Source organism: Conger conger, chromosome 11 (genome assembly GCF_963514075.1).
Source record: "Conger conger chromosome 11, fConCon1.1, whole genome shotgun sequence".
Taxonomy (NCBI): domain Eukaryota; kingdom Metazoa; phylum Chordata; class Actinopteri; order Anguilliformes; family Congridae; genus Conger; species Conger conger.
The window spans coordinates 13,563,366-13,585,379 of NC_083770.1; the positions used below are offsets into that span (position 1 = coordinate 13,563,366).

General features: G+C 48.6%; 1 protein-coding gene across 3 annotated transcripts in view; it reads left to right on the forward strand.

Moving 5' to 3' along the window:
• Window positions 1–22,014, forward strand: part of aopep (aminopeptidase O (putative)) — an 89,537-nt gene that overhangs the window by 64,183 nt on the left and 3,340 nt on the right. For 2 of the 3 annotated variants that reach the window (XM_061260423.1, XM_061260422.1), the window contains 3 exons: window positions 9,235–9,351; window positions 13,238–13,324; window positions 15,069–15,224. In XM_061260423.1, coding sequence (XP_061116407.1) covers window positions 9,235–9,351; window positions 13,238–13,324; window positions 15,069–15,209 — 345 coding nt within the window. In that variant the 3' untranslated portion in view covers window positions 15,210–15,224. Of the gene's footprint in view, window positions 1–9,234; window positions 9,352–13,237; window positions 13,325–15,068; window positions 15,225–22,014 lie in introns of those variants that run through there. The other variant, XR_009710011.1, reaches the window with a different exon arrangement.

Below are 22,014 nucleotides of genomic sequence, written 5' to 3' on the forward strand. Positions count from 1 at the left end.
TTTTTTTTTTTACTTTTAATGCTCCCCTTCCCCCTGTTACTCCCCCTGTTACTCCCCTGTTACTCCCCAATGTGGAAAGTCTGTTGGACATGTACGAGCGCTCTCCTCTGAAGTGTGCAATGCGAGCAGACGCTCCTCATCACGCCGCCGTCCGCAAGTCAGGCTGCCGCACATGTGAGGAGGAGGAAGAGCCAGAGGAAGACTCCTCACGTGCAGCTCCACCATCCAGATTTATACATGAGAACTGGAGACCGCTTTCGCTCATCAATCCCATGGATTCTGATGGAAGCTGCTCAGTGCCGCATGATGCCAGTTCAGGGCGGCGGCCATGTTTGATTATGGGGCTTTTTTGGCATCGGTGCATGTGCACTGGGTAACTAAACATGAAGGGATGAATAGGGATGAAAGAAATCTCACATCTTTAGTGCAGTTCAGAAAGAAACTGTCCCTGGAGAGTAATTAGTTCAGTGTGAAGAAATTTTTGAATGTAAAAGTACTGTCCAAAATAGTATAATTTCACCAGAGTAAATGGTTTTGAATGGACTTCAGTGGGGAAATCTGCTTTTTGGCACCAGTAGTCTGTTGCACCAGTATAACGTAAGTTACGCCATAACTTTATGTAAACTGTTGCACCAACTGATTTAGTTCCCATGTAAGTTCCCACGAGTTAAGATACAACTTAAAAATGACACCTACTCCTTACTAGGTGTAAAGTCATTCCAAAAAGGGCCGTTGACGTAGCGCATCGATTTGAAGGAATGAGAACAAGCATTCTGGGAAATTCAGTTTGGCCAACGCTGGGTGGACCTGCCTTTGGCTCATCACACACAGCCTTCAGACAAAGCCCCGGGGTCTCGTGGCGTTCGCATGACGCCTGTGTGGGATGTGTGCTCGCAGCGCATATAAACGTGCACGTTTAGGGCGGTCGAGCGTTCCCCGCGAGTCACGCATGTTTGCTTTCCTGTTTCAACCGACCCCGGGACGTCCCTCAGTCCCGAGACAGACGAGGGCAGAGCCCCATTGTTCTCCTGTTTACGACTGGCCGCCGACTCGCGGAGAGCAGGACGCTGTTTATTAAACGCGGGGGCCCAGATGGCAGAACGGGCCCTGCCCTCCGTGTGCGGGAATGCATTGTCAAAATGGCGGAAAGACTGCAGGCGGGGGTTTCTGCCCTGCGGCCTGACGTTTGACAGCCTGTGCTGCAAGCGGGGTACGCCTGGAAAGCACAGGAAAACAAACAGGCTTCCCGGAGCAGAGAGGGGGGAATTCACCGCTCCGGTTATTGTGTTCCGCGGGGCGGATTTCACTCAGATCGGGTTCCCCCCTCCTGTTGGATTTTAAAATATTGTTACAGGGCTTTCTGGGCTCCAGACAGGCACACTCTCACCAGAGAGGTATTAACAGAAGGCACACTGGCCACAGGGGTGATATCGGGACACACTCACACTGCACAGATATTTCTGGGGCACGCTGAGTTAAGATCAGGGCACTAGACTAAAGTACAGGTGTTATTACACACTGAGGTTAGAGTATTGGTGGCATTATTACACACTGAGGTTAGAGTATTGGTGGTGTTATAGCACACTGAGGTTAGAGTATTGGTGGTGTTATAGCACACTGAGGTTAGAGTATTGGTGGTGTTATAGCACACTGAGGTTAGAGTATTGGTGGTGTTATTACACACTGAGGTTAGAGTATTGGTGGTGTTATTACACACTGAGGTTAGAGTATTGGTGGTGTTATAGCACACTGAGGTTAGAGTATTGGTTGTGTTATTACACACTGAGGTTAGAGTATTGGTGGTGTTATAGCACACTGAGGTTAGAGTATTGGTGGTGTTATTACACACTGAGGTTAGAGTATTGGTGGTGTTATTACACACTGAGATTGGAGTAGTGACGTTAAGCAAGACACTGAGGGATTCATGGGACTACTCTGAGATATGAGTCCTTAGGCAAGGTCCATACTGCATTGTCCATCTCATTGTCCAATCGCTACATCCAATCTGAGAATGTCAGGGTGGCCGGACCTCGCATGCGCTCAGTCACTCTGTTACACTCGTCCACTCCCCCCGACACGGTTGCTTTGGGGGGTGGGGGGGTTGTCGTGCGTAGAGCAGACAGCTGAGCGCCCAGTGGCTTGGTGTTGCCGCAGCGGGCAGCTGTTGGGTGTGGGGGTCGGGGGTTGAACAGTCCCCCGCCTTTGGGGCAGCACGCTAAGGGGGGCGCGCTGTGTGTTTGGAGCACAACATGGCTGTCAGTCAAGTGCTAACATGTCCCCCAGGTAGGCGGTAGAGAAGCAGGGACATGACCTGATACACTTTTGTCTGTGTGAAGCTTCACCCCAACCCCCCCCGCCCCCCCAAGACCTGCCCTCTTGGTTCAGTTGGGGAGGAAGTGGAGGTGGGGGGCTAGGGGGGCATTGCGGTTTCCTTGACAGCAAGCTTTCACATTGACAGCCCTGTCAATCATTTTGTCTTTCAGTGTCTCTGTGGGAGAACCACATAGGCTCAGGCCTGTCCTGGAAACGTGTGTGTGTGTGTGTGTGTGTGTCTTAAGTATGTGTGTACAGTACATGTAAACCCAAGAACGCAAAGTGCCATCTTGAGCAATAAATGTTTCTAAAGATTGCATTTGACTTGCGAAACACACATGCACACAGTTGGCCTTTGCTTTAAGTTATAGTATTTCTGCAGACAATATAATACTGCTGCAGAAAGACCCTGTAAGTCTCCCACAGTTCTCCCCATCCAAGCCGTAGTTGCGTTGCGGGAACGTTGCGGGAATGTAGCGGGAGCGCTCTCTGTGTACGGAGAACGGTGGTTCTTCTTCCCTGGGAATCGCAGCGCACTAGTACGCCGTACTCAAGTTTCTGTTTATTGTCTGGAGCGGTTTTCATTTCCTCCCCATTACTTCTTCTCCTGCTGTGGGTCAGTGGTACTCTGGCCTAGAGTCAGTCACTGGAAGGATGTGGGTTCACTACCCCCAGCGTCTGCCGTGCTAAAAAAGCCCCAGCGTTTCACAGAGACACTACAGAGTGACCTACCGGCTCTGCATTGGGCAGATTTTGCCAAGCTAGTCCAGTCCAGGTAAGGTGGTGTGAAAACACCCTGTCCTTGTTGGTCAGCTGAGCTCAGAGACAGCCCCTGCTATGTTATTCTTTGAAGCAAATTAATGTTTCGAGACATGAGAATTATCGGGTTCTAGCTGCAGATGCAGGTATGCGTTGGGCATCTGTCGTAGAAGGCATGTAGATTGAGTGTTGATGAGCTGTCATCTTTCTGTAAGCTAAATTAATGAGTCATGAGAGAAATTAATCAGACTTTAGAGATGGCTAATGAAGCACCCTCTGCAAGTGACACTGGGGAAAAAGAAAAGCTTAATAAAGGGTCTTAAAACATGGTCCTACAAACCATTCAGGTTTTAATCTCAGAAGCCTGAGCTAACATGCTGGGATTTTCATTTTCCGATTCTGTGCTCACTGGCTGAAGTGTGTGTATCAGACCTGGGTGAAATATGTCATTGTTTTGGATGAAAATACTTTTCTGTATTTGATTGATCTTGCCTGGTGCAATTTAGGCAAACAGTAGGGCCAGAAGGCGGGGTTTGCACTTTTTGAGAGTATTTTATAGGTTCCAATACACCAGACAAGATAGGTTAAGCGTAGAAAAGTATTTGACTTCAAAACAATTGCATATTTGACCCAGGTCTGGCGTGTATGTGTGTGTGTGTGTGTGTGTGTGCGTGCATGTGTGTGATTGTGTGTGTGAGAGAAAAAGTGAAGAACAAGGAGGCATTTTGTGTTCTCATGCTTGTAAAGGGAGGAGGAGCGGCAGTTTCTATGAGAGAACATGCTAGAATACATGGCTGTAACGGTTACAAGTTTCCTCCGTTCTGATGTTATGGAAATTTGCTGTGCTTTTTTAAACAAAATGGCAATAACAATAAAGATAGAATTGTATTAATAACTTTTCCTGGCTCACTGCAGGTAATGAAATTGAAATGCAAAACCAAAAATAATAAGCACAGCCTGTTTATGTCTGCACTGCAAAATCAGCAGTTCTTTTTTTTCTTCTCTAAAATAGATTGTTTTCTTTTTTTATTGGGGTGGGAGGGCGTATTACGACGGTTTCCTTCAAAGCGAGAGAAATTTTCTGCCGTCCTCTCCCAAGAGATAAAATCCGCAACGCCTGTGTTTTTTTCCCCTTCGCAGTTTACGACTTAAAAATTCCTCCTTTCTAAAAACAGCCCGGATGAAACAGAAGGGGCCTCCGGCTGAACGAATCTCCAGGGTGATTTTATAACAATTATAAAAGTGCACTGCACCTACACAGCTGCTTTCCAAGATACCAGCGACTCAACAGGACGGCCGTCACAGCTGTACTCAGTATCAAGCTAAACGCTTTTCATTGCTGCTAAATCTGGGTCTTTGTTTCTTCTGATTTTCTGCATTGAACACACTTTAGAGCACCACCTAAACTAGACTTTAAATTAAAAGTAAATAAACAAAAAACAGTCCACAAGGTTTGCTCATCAGAGCCTTGTTCCACAACACAGGGTTACTGAGTTAGCTGGATAACTGCACTGAGTAAAACCCACGAAGCAGGATTACTGAGTTAGCTGGATAACTGCACTGAGTAAAACCCACAAAGCAGGATTACTGAGTTAGCTGGATAACTGCACTGGGTAAAACCCACAAAGCAGGATTACTGAGTTAGCTGGATAACTGCACTGGGTAAAACCCACAAAGCAGGATTACTGAGTTAGCTGGATAACTGCACTGAGTAAAACCCACAAAGCAGGATTACTTTGTTAGCTGGATAACTGCACTGGGTAAAACCCACAAAGCAGGATTACTGAGTTAGTTGGATAACTGCACTGAGTAAAGCCCGGACCCATCCCGAATCTTGAGCTTGGACTGAAGTAAAAAGATCTGTTTTGGTTTCACTTTGCACAGTGTCTGCCTAACTCAGTGATCCTGCTTGGTGCAACAGGGCCCAGGTGTTCAGACAGATCCAGATGATCAGGGCCAGGAGTAGTCGGAGAAGTTGTAGGTAGTTAATGTGATTAGTGCAGGCAGACCCCTGGAAGCCGTGTGAATCCTGAACAGTGCTCGTTTAAGCGGGGCGGTGCGGGTGAATATGAGCTATTAGGGGAATCCCAGCTGTAGAGACCTCAGCCCTTTTCTACTGCTACTCAGGCAGGAAACGGCAAAGAAAGGCCAGATTACTCTAATTCTGCTTCTGTTTATTTGTGTTGAAATTCTGCCAGTTACATTGTTTTTTCCGTTTGACTATATATACACCATAAGTGCAAAAGTATTAGGACAAGGACACATTTTGTGTGGTTTTGGTTCTGTGCTCCAGCACATTGGATTTGAAATGAAACCATAGGCTAAAGTGCTGGCTTTCAGCTCGAATCTGAGGGTGTTTTTACATCCACATCAGGTCATCTGTGTAGGAATTGTATGCAGTCCCCCATTTTAAGGGAACAAAAGTAATGGGACAAATGAACATAAACTGAAATTAAGTCGGTATATTTAGCTGATCCCTTGCATTCGATGGCTGAATCTGTGACCCGTACACATCACCAGACGCTGGGTATGTTCCCTGCTGATGTTCTGCCATATAAATAATTTTTTTAGCATGATTCTGACTGGGCCGCACACACACATAGTTTCTCCTTTAGTAATGGAGACAAATATAGATGGGTGCCCTTTTCCGTGTGAATGGGAGAGGTTCAGCATTTCTGAGCCATTTTTGGGCTTTCTTCGGAGAGAAAGAGTTTTAGTTTAAGAGACTGACAGAGAGAGGGAACGAAAGGGACAGAGAAAGAGAGAGAGGGAGGGGAGTGGGAGAGAGGAAAGCAAAGGAATAGTATAAATGTGTGTGTGTGTGTGAGTGTGCGTGCGTGCATGTGTGTGCTGTAAATAGAGGTGACATGGCCCTGTTGTGCTCGATGTACTTATAGATATGAGAGGAAATGACATCAGACAGGAAGTGAGCCTAATGCGGGCAGCAGACTGATGTAGTCATGGAGTAAGAATAGAAATAGTGCCACAGCCCTTACCCTTCTTACTCCTTGGCCCCTCCCTGAAACACAATTAACCCCTCCCCCAACATCCCATGCCCTCTCTCTCTCTCTCTCACACACACACACACTCACACACACACACACTGACACACACTCACCCCCGGTGCAGCTCAGCCTTGCCGGATCTCAGGGGTAAAACGGTCAATAGCTGCTGGTTCTTCCTGTTTCCCTCTGTGTTTGTTTTGACTGACGTTGTTTTGACTGACATCCTACAATAAGAAACAAAACAAAACAGAGAGTTTAATTACGAGGGAGAGGGGAGGCGGGCGTGACCCCGGGCAGGGCGGCGGGCAGCCTGTTCGGATGAGTGGCAGATGTTTTCTCCATCCTGTGCGTGCATTTCTTCCCCTCTTTTTTCCTGCTGTGCTTTTTTCATCAGCCGCCCTCGATTTGACCATCCTGACTGTGGGAAAGTACAGTGTGGAGAGAGTGATGGGACTGGTGCGATTGAGAGGAAAGGGGTGGGGTTTGGGCTCTCAGGGTGGTGGGGTTTCCTGGCGCGATGTGACATCACCTGCCCAGTCACCTGGGCTGTTGTGTCTGTTCTTCAAAGTAAGATAAACTCTCTTTCTTTTAAACCTTCTTTCTTAAACGTCTTATTGCATGCTATCGGTCATGTGATTTGCATGTCTTTCTTTGTGGAAAAAGGTTTACTGTGACAGCCCACAGGATTTAAAACAAGCCACTGTCAGTTCTCTTTTCCCCATTTCCTGTCTGATGGGCATGGTCCTGCAGAACACAGTCCAGTCGCAGACAGTCGTTTAGCTATCAGACGGGCGTGGCTGGGCAGCGTTGGGGGTTAATAACCTGAGCTCGTAATTGTTGCTTGCGGGTTCAAATCCCGGATGGAGACACAGCCATTGCACCCTCGAGCAAAAGCACTTAACCTGCAGCGCTGCGGTGAGAACCAGCCGGGTGAATGGAATGTTTGAGAAAATAAGCAGATTACATAAGGACCCCTGCTAAGCACACGCATAGCGCAATAAATAAATAATGAGACGATGAAAAAGGTGCGCGCATGTTTTATTCTGAAGAGCACATGTGCTCATACGTTTAAAAAATGTAGGAGCGTATTAATGCACCCCAATTAGTAGAGGTGCTCCTAAATGATTTTTCCAGTTAGCGCACATCAATTTTCATGAGCAGAGCTCCTAAAATGGGAGCACTGTAGAGCCCTGGCGTAGGTGCGTTATATTATCGCCAGTTAAAATGGTATTTTTCCCCCTAATTTGGGAGCCGGTGCTGGGCTGTGCTGTCTGTGCTCTGAAGGGAAACGGCGGCCCAGCTCAGGGACGGGTTTACGGCGGGGCCGAGCTGTAACTCAGGGCAACGGCCCCAAACGGATCGCCCTCCTCTTAAACGCAGCCGCGCACACACCCCCGCTCCGCCCAGCGCGTAAATCTCCCATCGATCCCTGCGTGCGCGTGCGCGCGTGTGTGTCTGCGTGTCCGTGTTTAAGCCCGGGCCGTAAACCGAGGCCACGTCACACGCGTGACTCATTGCTCTGCGCCGTAGCGTCCGCGCGTGCGTTTGGTGCGATAGATTAGAGGCAGAACGAGGAGAGAGACCCACGGGAGAAACAGCCCCCCGGACGTGTCCAGCAAGCACACCGCTGCCTCCCTACAGTGGGAACTGGATCCTCGCTGATTTATGTCCGACCGTAAAAAATGACTTCTTTAAACACGGGGAGAATTGCTGCCGCATACGCTGTGGTCATTTATTATTCTAATGAGAGGAGCTTTGATTTTAGAGCTGCTGGAGTCTGTTCTTTGGGCCGAATCGGCACACAGACACAGAAACAAATTTAGTGTGCAACCAAGCGGCCAAAACCGGGTGTTTATGAAGCTCACTTCCTGGTCGTCATGTTGAGAGATGTTGCTTTCTAGCAACAATGCGGTCCAGTGTATATATGTATATATAATATATATATATATATATATATATATATATATATATATATGCCACCTGCTTCAGTCAAAAGTACAAATATGGCCAAAGTACAAAGTCAATATTTTTCCCCACAATAACATGTAGTTGTAGTTTTTTTTTCTTTAGCTAATGTCTCCCCATTGTGTCATTTGGACAGAATTTCAGTATTTTGTGTATTAATCAAGTTCACGTCACTGTGAGTCACTCAAGGAGGGACATATCTCACACGCTTAGTGGACAACCCAGACCTGACCCAGACTTCAAGACCATTTAAACCCGCCCCTCCCCCCTTTTCCCTACAGCGCAGTCTGTCTCCAATTTGTACAAAATGGCGGTACAAAAACGGCACTTCCACGGTTTCAAAATGCTTTTCACAAGCCCGTGGAAAATGAATGGGTGACGTCACTCTGTCTGTAGTCTGTGTGTAGCCCTCTGGTCCTTCACGCAATTCACACTACTGCGCTCTTCTCCGCACTCTCTTGTTTATGATAAAAGCCGCTGAATTACAGTTAGACTCGCCTGCTTGATGGATATCTGCGGCAGTTCCGCGTTTCGTCGGAGGACTCATAACTTTTAATAAGCGGCGAGCGTTAATTTCTTCCGCGCTTCGCCGCGTCTCTGTGGATCGGTTCCCCGGCCTCTCGTCTTCTGGCTGAATTCTCGAAATGGGAAAAATAAAAACAACAAACCCCCCTTTGTCAATTCAATAAGGCGTTACGGTGTGGTTTCATTAGCTTGCCACTGTTTTCAAAAAGCACTTACAGAATACGAAGGGACTGATATTAAGGTTTATCTGTAAAGCGCTACTTGGACGAAATTGGAAAATCCACGGTATTGATATAGCAATGAGTTTTCCCCGCATTTGTGGAAATAATGAATTCTCCTGGGTTAGACGGAGATCAGAGTTTTTTCTAGTCAGCATTTCTCAGCCTGATCTACAGGACATCCATAAAAGATTTTCATATTCAATTCCACACATGCATTTGTATTGGTCTTTAATGAAGCTGCAAAATGCATCAGTGTTAATGTAGCATATCACCTCTGTGTATTAATTTATGGGCAAATGCCCAAATTATTATTATTATTCTTTTTTTTGGGGGGGTTAGACAAGAAGGGATAGGGATATCAGAAAGGGGGCGGGGGTATAACTGTGTGTACAGGTGTGTAAGCGCACACAGGTGATCTCACTCTTCTTCTCCTCCTGTGTTTGCAGTTGGCCCCAGACCAGCTGGTGCTGCTATTGGAGCTTCTCCTGGAGGAGGCGGAGCTGAGCGTGACATCACTGAGAACGCTAGAGCGGACCTATGGCCTCCGTGGACGAGACGCTGAGGTAACATCCTCTATGACATCACAGACAGGGAGGGGCGGGGGAGGAGATAAAAGGAGATGTGTGAAGAGGGAGAGAGGGGGAGTGGAAAGAAGGTGTGGAAAGAGGGAGCAGGTAAAAGGAGGAGAGGAGAAAAGGGAATGGGCAACAGAGGGCAGAGAACAGAAGGGGAAAGAAAAGGTGGAAAGGGAGGTTTTAGAAATAGTGAGAGGACGAGAAGGAAAAAGAGGACAGGAAAGGGAGGATGGAAATGGAGGGACACAGACACACAGGTGCTCACACACGCAATCAGTTCCACCCGAGGGACACACAGGAAACCCCTAAATCTCCACTCACACGGGGTCTTTATCTTGGCCCGCCTTGACAGACGACACCCAGTTTTCATGCCCTTGACGCTCGACGCCGTTTGAATTTGCTGTCCCGCAGTCATTCCGGGCTAGCGCTATTCTGGGCCCTAAAAGCTAGCGCCTGGAGAGCATGCCGCGTGGGTCACTAAGTGGTGAATTGCAGATTATTAAAAGCCACTTATCGGCTGAGTGGATATAGCTTTATGACTGTTTACACAGCTTATGAAGTGTGAGGGTTTACTGCCTCTTCGTTATTAAATGTCCCCGGTGGTCCTCCAGCCCTGTGAAAGCACAACGCTGCGCCTTGTCGTAAACCGGACGCGTAAAACGGCGTAAAACCTTCAACCAGGCACGAAAGAGTGCCGACGCCCCTAACGCCCTGAATCGCCGACGCTGCGTTTTGGTGTCATAACCGCTGCCGCGATGGCTAAGCGTTCAGTCGATTCACGTCTCTGAATACGCAGCCACGTTTCAGGCTACGCCGGGCCACGTATTGACCGTTCGCTTTGAAATAAGCTGTTGTTGAAATATGTGGGGAAACTTGGACGTGACCGATTGCCCTAGTTTCAGCGGGAATGGATCATCTATTTGAAGCCTTGTTTCAGATTTTGGAAGGGGCCTGCCCTCACCTTGTCTCCATCTGTTGTTCGGTTTTTCCGTAGAGGACTGGAGTTTTCTGTTTACATTCGGAGACCGTTTGGAGAACGATTTCAACAGGAAATTCCAAGAAAAACAAAACTTTTATCTAAAAATAAATGAAGTGGTACATCCCCCCCCCACCAGCACAAATGGAACGGTCCGGACAGCAGAAGTTTCTGTCCAAGGGAAAATTGATTCACGTTTGCCGGTGTGTAAATATAGACTTTTATTGCCACGGCAGAATAACGGCAGCACTGTTTCACTTCTTTGAGAAATATGTGCTTTCGGTCCTCCTGTTTTTCTTTCCTTTTTCAGGCTGCAGAGTGCTGTGAACATTTATATCATTTACTTGGGTCAGTTAGATGCCTGTATCACTGTATGCGCATGCCCGCACACACACACACACACACACTTTGAAAGCATACTTTCAAATACAGTTTGATAAGATTGAATCACAGAAGGTTCACTATTGCTGATGAGCTGACAAAAGGATGGCTTATGTATACCATCCAAGCACCACAAACCACCCTCAAAAAACACACTCTCTAACGCACACTCTCTCACACACACTCACTCACTCCAGCTGCACTCATCCTGTGCATTCCTAGAGAGCCCTGAAGCTAGGCAGGTGTTGAGCGTTAACGGCCTAGCATTCCGGGATTTATTACCCACACACACACGCTCACACACACAGACACACAGGTGCTCACACACGCAATCAGTTCCACCTGAGGGACACACAGGTAAAGCCACAGACGCAGAAAAATGACAGAGACCCCGTCACCCTAACGAAACGGCCGTCCCTCCTGTTGACCCCGCAGGAGGGAACGCTACATTGACCGACTCTGAGTACAAAGGATCTGATTGGACGAGAGAAGGCGTCTGGGATTGATGGTGGGGCATGTGGGAATTGATGCGGTGTGGGTGAGAGCGATTGGGACTCTACCACACTGTTAGAAGGAGAGTCAGTGTGAAGGAGAGAGGGGAAGAAGAGAGAGGGAGAGTGAAAGAGAGGGGCATGAGATGGAGGGAGAGTGTGAGAGAGACAGGGAGGGGAAAGAGCATGTAAGAGACGGGGACAAAAAGAGAGAGCAAGTGTGTGAAAGAGAGGGAGGGATAGAGAGAGACCAAGACCTTCTGTCATAGAAAGAGAGCCAGCTTTATGCAGAGCAGTAGTATAAACTATCTAACCATGTGGAACTGTTGGAAGCACAGGCGATATGTAGGGACAGGTAACCTGTGCCAGCTAAGCCAGCGCGTGAAACCAGGAGGGCAGAGGGAGGGTGTGCGATTGGAGAAAGATCGACGGAGGGCCAAGATTGCGAGAAGGTGTGAGGGCACGGACCGCCATCGAATCAAGGCCGTAGTATTTGACCCCGTTGCTAGGATACCGCATACAATGGCCACTTTATTTACATTGGAGGAAGGGGGCGAGGAGAGAGAGGGGGAAAAAGGCCACCTTGAAGCAAATGTTTTCTCCCTTCTTATCCTTCACACGGAGTTCACACTTACTCGCCAGTCTGTCTCCAGCTCCTTTTCCTTCATTAATAATTCCTGGGAAAGTTGGTCACCTCCAGAAGACCGCTCCCCCCACCCCTTTGGCTAATTAATGCCGGGCGGCGTGCGCCCTCTCTCGCACGGGGACCCATCATGCAGCGAGGTGTTAACGATGAGGTGGAAGGTATGGCGGTTAGCCTCAAAGTGGCGTGCAGCCAGCGGACGCGGAGTCACGTGGCGGTCCGTCTGTCCAACGGGCGGAAAGATGTGTGGACGGTCCGTCTTTCATAGCCTCCTCTCCTAGAACCGATGATGAGAGAGCCAAGCTACCGCTGCCCCTCTGGTCCACTGTAATGGGGCATCATCTCAAACAATGAGCAAAAACGACATTTCCCGTCTCAATGTCTCTGTATTAGAAGTGACAGACTGCATAGGTGTCCTATAGCCGTCCTATTGTAGGCTGTTATATGCTTCTCTTTGTAGGTCAAGCCAGGATAATTGAAAGTTTATGACAGAGTGGTGGTAATAATAACCGTAATGAGTCGATTATGCGCTTGCGAGCAAAGTGAAATTAGAGTGTGCGTGCTCGCGCCGGTTTAAAATTTATGAGACTATGAGATGGTAATAAACAGCAGCATTACTCTGTGTGTGTGTGTGTGTGTGTGTGTGTGAGGACAGAGGAAAGCAGTGTCATTCACCATGCCGTCCCAACAATGGACAACACACACACGCAGAATGAAGCCCGACTCATTGTTCTGCAGAAAGCCCCTTGATGAACACCGTCTTTGTGGTGGATCAAATCAGCCCATGGAGTTTCTTCACTTCTTAAATTACAGATTTGCACACAGGCGTTTCGACATAGGGTTCACCTCAGAAGCCCCGCAGAACCTACGCGAGAAGAAGATGTGAGATGAAAAGGTGTAATCTTGATAAGATTAGGACATGTGGAAGCGCATCGGGGCGAGTGCGCAGTTAGAGGCAGAGGCGCTCGCAGGCCTTTTTTTTATTTTTATGTCTCCGATCAGCCCCGCTGTCAGCCGGCGCACTTTTGATCCGGTGCGGCCGGGGCATGGCTGCCGGGCGCGTTCAGGAGGTGTCAGAGATAAGGATTCGCCGGCGGCTCTGGAGAAGGCCTGGCAGCGGATTCGCTGAACGAGAACGTGATCGTTCCGCGTTTGTACTCGGCCGAAAAGCTTCTCCGGGGTTGAACAAGCTGAATGGTTTTGCTTCCGCGTGTCTTGTCATGGATTACCTCACCAGTGAGGACTCGGGGTTGCTCGTCGTAGAGTTCTGGGAGTGTTCCCGTGGCGACGGTGATGATGTCATGAAGAGGGTCTTCTGTGATTGGCGTGTGGTGGGCCACGTCAGGAGAGTGTAATGAGAGGGTCGGTGTGCTCTCTCCTCAGGTGAGACATCGCTGGTGTGAGCTGGTGGTGAAACACAAGTATACCGCTGCCTATGGAGATGTGGAGAACTTCCTGCTGGAGGACCAGGTACAAACGCCGACACACAAGGACACACCCACAGTTTCTCACTTTTATTACATGGGCCACACTCCCATCTGTGTGCACACACACACAGGCAGGTAGTCTGCAATATTATTCTTACTTTATGCAGAATCTTTGCAAAAAACATATTATTCAGAAATACAGCAAAAAGCTTTTGACACGAATGCTTATTATTAGTGATGGAAATTAGTGGTGAAGCGGGGTTAGGATTCGGCTCGCTCGCTGGAAAGAAAGTTAGTGTGAGCCATCTCATGGAGAATTAGGAACTTTGTTGGGTTCCACTGTGGTTGGAAACTTCAATAGGAGCTGCAGCAGTGTTGCAGTCCAGGAAACAGCTGGCAGGTCTCTCAAAGGTAGACCGAGCTGAGAGAGATGAAGTGGAATAAGAAATCACAGCCTCCAGACTCTCACTCCCGTTCTCTCTCTCTATCACTCCCTCCCTGCAGGACGAATCCTCAGATTCCCCATCTTAGTCATGTGAAAAACAGTCAGAACTGGCACCCTCTTTCTGCTGCACACTGCCGTATAAGCAGGTCAAGCCAGGGCAAAGCCGGTAGACCATGTAGGCCTGGAATGCATTTATTTTTCAAAAACATTTCACAATCATTTTCTCCCAAAGCGGAAGTCTCCCACCCCCTCACCTGACCGGCAGAGGCTCTGTTACCATCAGAAACAAGACTTTATCTCACGTGCTGCTGACACACTACATTGCCAGGACACATGTCCAGGCCTGTATACCTTACGCCCCTGGTTCCCTTTCACCAGTCCGTGGACTGGCACCAGTCCCCAGCGTTTAGTCAGTCAAAATGAAGCGCACGCTGCTGTTGACCTTAGGACGTGTGCCAGTCCCCGAGACTTTGAGACCGGGATTTGCCGGTCCACGGGCTGAAAACGCTGCACTGTGCCACACAGCCCGGCGGGCAGAGCGCTCGCTCCGCTGGGTTAAGGGCGGCTGTTGTGAGAGGAAAGCTGTGCGAGTGGCCCGGGATAAAGGCTAAGCCCCGTAGAGCGGGAAGGCTGCTGCCGCGGTGCCGCTGCATTCTGCTCCGGACCGGGAGCGCCTCGGGTGGGAGCTCGGCTCAGACCGGTCCGCTCGGTGTCGCCCGGGCCTCGGCTGGACCCACGGCCTTAAGAGGTTTACATTTATACACGGTGGGGGGATTTATATTTATACTCCGGGGCCAGTACAAACCATGACCTCATGTGCTGACCAGAGCTGAGAAATATGGAACATTTTACTACATAAACACTCGCACTGGGAAGTTTTCTACTGAAAACAAATCGATGACTTTTAAGAATCCGCCCCATAGTAACGGAAAGCAGATGGAACTGTGTGTGTATATGTGTGTCCGTGTGTGCACGGACATGCCTCAGTGTTTAGAGGAGAGGTCTGTATTTTGGAAGGGCTGGGTTTTTGGTAAATGCTCACAGGCAGAAAGTCACTATATCCAGGCTGTGGTGGGTGTCGCAGGCCATGGGCAGGTACCTGTACAGAGAGCTGATGTGAGTGTGTGTGTGTGTGTGTGTGTGTGTGTCACAGGCAATGGCCGTGTACCTGTACAGAGAGCTGATGTGTGTGTGTGTGTGCGTGTCACAGGCAATGGGCGTGTACCTGTACGGAGAGCTGATGTGTGTGTGTGTGTGTGTGTGTGTGTGTATGTATGTGTCACAGGCAATGGGCATGTACCTGTACGGAGAGCTGGTGTGTGTGTGTGTGTGCGTGTCACAGGCAATGGGCGTGTACCTGTACGGAGAGCTGATGGTTAACGAGGACGCTCGACAGCAGGCCCTTGCCCACCGCTGCTTCTCCCGCGCGTGCCAGGACATGGACCCGTCCGCCCGCAAGGTCGTGGAAGAGATGATCCTCTGAGCATGCTCAGATCAGGTACGGCTCCAACTCGCCACCAGCACAGGCTTTACACTCACCAGATACTCAGCTCCTGCTCCCATCCTCTCTGAACTACGAGAGGTTCTGACCCATTACAGGCATTTCTAGCGCTATATGACACCCATTACCAACCCAATTATTGCCACTCGCCGACTATACTCGGATCCAGCAGGCCCGAACACCAAGGACCGCAAACCCCAGTCCTTGGTGTTCAACTGCATTGAACTGATTCCTTCACCTTGTTACTGTGGTACGTATAGCAGTCATTTTGATTGGTTGAAAAGGTACGGTATGAAGTCGAGAGTGCTGTATGGTACTCTTGGGATTTTACAGTAGTTACGCTTGAGTGCCTGAAAGGGTGGCCTGTAGCGTAGTAGTTAAGGTAAATGACTGGGACACGCAAGGTTGACGGTTCTAATCCCAATGTAGCGACAATAAGATCCGCACAGCCGTTGGGCCCTTGAGCAAGGCCCTTAACCCTGCATTGCTCCAGGGGAGGATTGTCTCCTGCTTAGTCTGTACGTCGCTCTGGATAAGAGCATCTGCCAAAAAATGCCAATAATAATAATGTTAATAAGGAGCAGAGTATCTGTTGCCAGCCTTGAGCAGAAGGTACAGAGCTCATAATGCATTGTGGGACATTTGTGTGGAGCATTGTCACATCTCAGTGGTGGTTGGACAGAGGGTTCATTCCAATCGTTTATTTTCACTCCTTACATCAGGGGTGTCAAACTCCAGTCCTGCAGTGTCTGCTGGTATTTGTGGTTTCCTTTCAATCAGCAGCCAATTAAAGACCTTGAAATGCATCTCTCGTGCTGAAACACACCGAAAACCAGGACAGGAGTTTGACACCCCTGCCTTACATCCATCCTTCTTGGCCTTTCCGCCACCCTTAACCAAGCAGAGGACACAGCAAAAAGATACAAGGATGTGTAGTTATCAAGGAAATCGTGTATTAGGCAAATGTCCTTACTCTTTCAAGAGTCATTTTGAAGCCATGCCAATTACAGACATGGCTGATGTGAAGCGATCAATCTTTTATGTCACGCCTTCTGAAGAAATACTTTTGCGAAGGATACACTCTTCTTTACAAGGATACAGCGTCCTTGTTCTTCGCTCCTCCTCCGAGCATTTAACAGATAGGAATGTCCTTAAAGGTGGCCAGCATCGATTGATTTCTGGGTCACGCAAGGATTGAGGACAAGGACAAGGACGTTTAAAATAAGCGACTGGAATGAGCCCAAAGTTTGTGTTCTGGAAAAGTCAGCTGTGACTTCCTGTGATCCTTCGGAAATCGACTAATTCTTCCAGGTAGGAGCGTACTTTGTGTCCACCTTGCTCATAAACAGTGTATATTAATATGCTCTCTGCAAGTTTCTGTAAAACTGTGAAAACAATATGGCTGAATGTTCATGTTACTGAAGCAAATGAGTAACTGGTAGCCCTGTACCTTAAAAGCCTCAGGACCAGATGTTGGCCGAGTGTAAAACACTGACTGTCCACATGATTCATCTTTCCATTTCTTCTTCTTCTTCCTGAGCGGAGTGACAGGGAAAGTGACATTAGCAGGAAAGTATGTGTGTGCATTGGGAAGCCTTGGGAATGCTGGGGCCATAGTTAAAATTTGGCATGGTCGATAGTGAAGATGGGGAGGCTGTGAACTCGGATGAACTGCATTCCACTGGCCAGAGGGGCGTTCCTTTGTCCAATTAGGGAGCTTTTGGGGTCCTGACATTGAACAATGGGATTTTTTTCATTAGGTTGTGCATTTCTCTGTGTAATATCAAGGACGACTTTGTTGCTGCCATTCTTGAGCTCGAGAGCAGCGTTTCCCAAACGTTACGCCATGCCAGGAGTGCTATTAAAAAGACGAAAACAAAAAAACTTTTAAGTGAATTTCAAAATGTAAAATTAATCCAGTTCAAAAAGTATTGTCACGATGATCTAGATCCTTTAATCAAAACTCGGTGAAAGTATTGCAGAAAACACTGAAACATTTATGTAGTAAATCATGCAAAATGAGGAAAATAAGACACCCAGAAAATTCAGGAGCAAATCTGAGCAGAAAATTATTGATGCTGACTCTGCCTTGTAGGTGAATTCTTGGAAAGGATGAAGGTAATAGTGGGTCATGGTGTGGTTTAGAAAGAATAATGCTGTTAACAGAACAGGTTTTGGGCCTGTGGGAGTCTTAAATAGGACACTTTGCCCTTATTAAACCTCCCACCCCAAGTCACTTGGCTTCCCTTCTTTAGAATTCTTACTGAAAACCCAGACACACTTGCTCTTTCTGCGGCGAGTAGAAAAGCCTTCTCAACATGTTTTGTGAGAGGGGGAGATGTAGGGAGAGAGCGCGAAAGGAATTTGGAATACGTTCCTCAAACAGACGCCGAAGAACCAAAAGAGGTCAGCAAGTTTTTTTTCTCCGTCTTCCTTCCTTTCATCAAAAAAAGTGTCTGCATAGCAAAACTCCCCAGGCCTTTCTGAGTCGACTATCTTTCTTTTTTCTTTTTTACACTGTTTACCTGCAACATTTTAGCAAAATTCCTCAAGCAACCACGCTGCCATTAGTAGTGCAGGAATGCTAAGGGCCTTCAGTGCCAGTGGGTTGTTTGTCTCCTCTCAGTAGGAAGGGAGCGGGAGACGGAATATGGATGTTGTAGCAGCAGGAGGAGGAGGATCTTTTTGGTCTGCTCCTTTTTAAAACTGCACTTTTAACCCCTTTTTTAAACGTGCGGTGCGCATCGGCTGGGCAAGGCATCGCCGCACTGCTCAAAGACGGGGCTCCGCAAGGTCGGTCGACATCAGGAAAAGCAACTTATAGGCCCCCTGTCGGGTACTTAAATAAATCCCTTTCTTCTCTCTGTCGACTGCAGAAGAAGAAAGGCCCACTCGGGTGAGGACTGCGAGAGGAGCTTTTATGGAGACGCGAGAAGGCTTTATGCACCCTGGGAGAGGCACTTTGCCCGCCCCCACGGCGAGCTTCCGTCTTTCAGACCCGGGATAAATCACGTTAATCCCGGGCCGCATCCGACGGGCTGTCTCTGTGGAAGTGCCGTCTTCATTGTGAGAGGGGCCCCCTCTTCGCTCCCCTTCCTCATCCTCTTTCAGTCACCTGGCTGGCGCCCGTATCCGCAGACCTGCAGCAGCACGTCGTCCGGAACATTCCGTAATGCTGTAATGCCGCATTACGTGGCTGAAACTTTATTATTTTAACATTTCTAATTTGTGGTCCGATGACGATTAAGTGGCCGAGACATTGGAAAGTGCACCTTGAACACAAAACACATTCAAGTACTCTCGGGCAACCCACGGCAACACATTGCTTGTCCTTTCCTGCCCCTGGGTTTTGTTTGTTTGTATTTTTTGCTTTGTCTGAAGTCCAAGTTCCCTAGTGGTGGAAACAAGACTGATGATGATGTCATCTACATGACAGCTTTGAAGCCAGAAGCTGATTAGCCCCCCTCCCTGAGACTCCCACCTTTGTTTTGTTTTCTGTGTGTGTGTGTATCTGTGTGTGTGTGTGTGGTGTGCATGTGTATGTATATTTGTGTGTGTGTGGTGTGTGTGTGTGTATGTGTGTGTGTGGTGTGCGTGTGTATGTATGTATGTGAGTGTGTGTATGTGGTGTGTGTGTGTGTGTATGTATGTGTGTGGTGTGTGTATGTGGTGTGTGTGTATGTATGTGTGGTGTGTGTATGTGTGTGTATGTGGTGTGTGTGTGTGTGTATGTATGTGTGGTGTGTGTGTGTGGTGTGTGTGTGTGTGTGTATATGTATGTGTGGTGTGTGTGTGTGTGTATGTGTGGTGTGTGTATGTGGTGTGTGTGTGTGTATGTATGTGTGGTGTGTGTGTGTATGTATGTATGTATGTGTGTGTGTGTGTGTGTGGTGTGTGTGTGTATGTGGTGTGTGTGTGTGTGTGTATGTATGTGTGGTGTGTGTGTGTGGTGTGTATGTGTGGTGTGTGTATGTGTGTGTATGTGGTGTGTGTGTGTGTATGTATGTGTGGTGTGTGTATGTATGTATGTATGTATGTGTGTGTGTGTGTGTATGTATGTGTGGTGTGTGTGTGTGTATGTATGTGTGTGTGTATGTGGTGTGTGTGTGTGTGTGTATGTGGTGTGTATGTGGTGTGTGTGTGTGTGTGTATGTGGTGTGTGTGTGTGTGTGTGTGTGTGTGTATGTGTGTATGTGGTGTGTGTGTGTGTGTGTGTGTGTGTGTGTATGTGGTGTGTGTGTGGTGTGTGTGTGTGTGTATGTGGTGTATGTGGTGTATGTGGTGTGTGTGTGTGTATGTGTGGTGTGTGTGTATGTGGTGTGTGTGTGTGTGTGTGTATGTGGTGTGTGTGTGTGTATGTGTGGTGTGTGTGTATGTGGTGTGTGTGTGTGTGTGTGTATGTGGTGTGTGTGTGTGTATGTGTGGTGTGTGTGTATGTGGTGTGTGTGTGTGTGTGTGTATGTGGTGTGTGTGTGTGTATGTGTGGTGTGTGGTGTGTGTGTGTGTGTATGTGTGTGTGTGGTGTGTGTGTGCCCTGGCTGGGAGCAGGGGGCTTAATGAGGAAATATCGGCAGTTCAGCGGACCGTGCAGCGGAGCGGCTCGAGGCTGGAGCCCGTCCTCTGGCCTCCTCCTTTCATGTCCCGGCTGTGCGGGTTCCTGGCGTGCTGATTTGTGACTTAAGATAAAAATCACATTGCCAGGGATTACCACACAGCCGCGGACCCTGCCGGCTGTCATGGCAACCGGAGGCACCGTCGCAAACAAGGGGTAGGTAGGTGTGTGTGCGGTGGGGAGGGAGGGGGCTTGGCCTTGGCCTGGAAAAGTGAAAAGGACCAAACTTTCCATGCACCCCATCCCAGAGTTAAACAGGCCCCTACCTCTGTGTGTGCGTGCGTGGCGTGCGTGGCGTGGCGTGCGTGCGTGCGTGCGTAAGATGGATTGACCTTGATCTCTCTGACCAGGTGCAGAGCTTAGCTGATTGGTGAACAGTGATTGATTTCCTCTTTGTTCACAGTGGCTAAGTTCTGCACCTGAAGAGAGCTGAACACAAGAGTGTGAGAAAGAAAGAAAGAAAGAGAGAGAGAGAGAGAGAACGGGGGGCTGGACTCAGCTGAGGGGAAAGACGTCCATCTCCGTGGAAACACCTCAGACAGTAAATCTCCCCTGGGAGGGTGAAACGAAGGAAAAGGATGTGAGAGAGGGAAGTGTGAAGAGAGGGAGCGCAAGGAAAGAGAGAGGGAGAGGGAGAGAAATGGAAAGAGAGAGGGGGGGTGAGAGAGGGAGAGAGAGCTTCCCCAGGCCTGCATGACAGTTAGGAGCTGAACTTTGTCCGTCTGTAGAAGCACTACCGTCCGACCCGACACTGAATCAGTTACCACGGCGAGCTGCTCCTCGGTGTCCACTCGCATGAGAATAAATAAAATACAACCCCAAACAGGAGCCAAACTTCGGAAAAACAATCTCTTTTTAGGTTTTTAGAAGTACCATTTCCCCCCCCCCCCCCTGCACTTAAAACATGAATTGTGGCGGTCTGAGAGTGTCGGGCCCGCTCCGGCCCCGTGAGGAAGCAGAGCGGGAGCTCAGGCTGCTGCTGGGGCGGGGGACGGGCGCTGGTGATAAATCAAACCTGCGCCACGCCAGTAATGAGTGCTGGGAAGCAACAAATGGCGTCAAAGGAGCGGCACATAACTCAGGGTGTACAGCGCTTAGTGACGGACTGCGTACCCCCCCACAGCCACACGCACACGCACATACACACATGCACACACACACACACACACGCACACACACACACACGCACACGCACACACACATACACACACACACGCACATACACACATGCACACAGGCACACACACATACACACACACACGCACACAAACACACATACACGCACACACACACACACACACGCACACACACACGCACACAAACACACATACACGCACACACACACACACATGCACACAGGCACACACACATACACACACGCACACACACACACACATAAACACACATGCACACAGGCACACACATGCACACAGGCACACACATACGCACACACGCACGCACACAAGCACACATGCACACATAAACACAGACACGCACACGCACGCACTCTCACACACACACATACACACACACACACACACACACACACACACACACACACACGACAGCCTCATTGTTTTCACCCTGATTTACAACTTTGACTGTAAAACAAAAATATTCGCACACACACACACGCTCATGCTTTTTTGGCGAAGAATGCATTCATGGACTGAAAGTGAAGAGCGTTTATTCAGTCACTAAAACGGCCTTTTTTGGGTGTTTTTCTGCATCGTGTTGACACTGTGTTATGAGGTGCGGGTTCTGAGACAAGCCACGTTTCCTGCTGCTGCACGTATCGAGTAACCCCAGACCCCGCTCTCTTCCCCCCAAACCGCCACATCCAGACAGGCTAATGAGAAACTGGATTATTTTCTTTGACCCTGCGTCAGTATCCGAGCCAACGCTGGAGTGAATATCGATCTCCCGGCCAGAATCCCTCCCTCACAGACACTCAGTGTGTCTGTAGACTTACGGGTCAGACCGACGGGGACACTAATCAATCCTGCCGTCACTTCCAGTCCCCAAACTCCCCGCCTGCTTCTTTAACCCGGGGGGAGGCCTGCTGTGTTAAGCTTTACTAATAAGCATTACATAAAGACCCCTTTTTTATCAATAATTATCAATTATAATAATATATAATAGTTTGTTTATATACCACTTTTCAGAATCCATCAC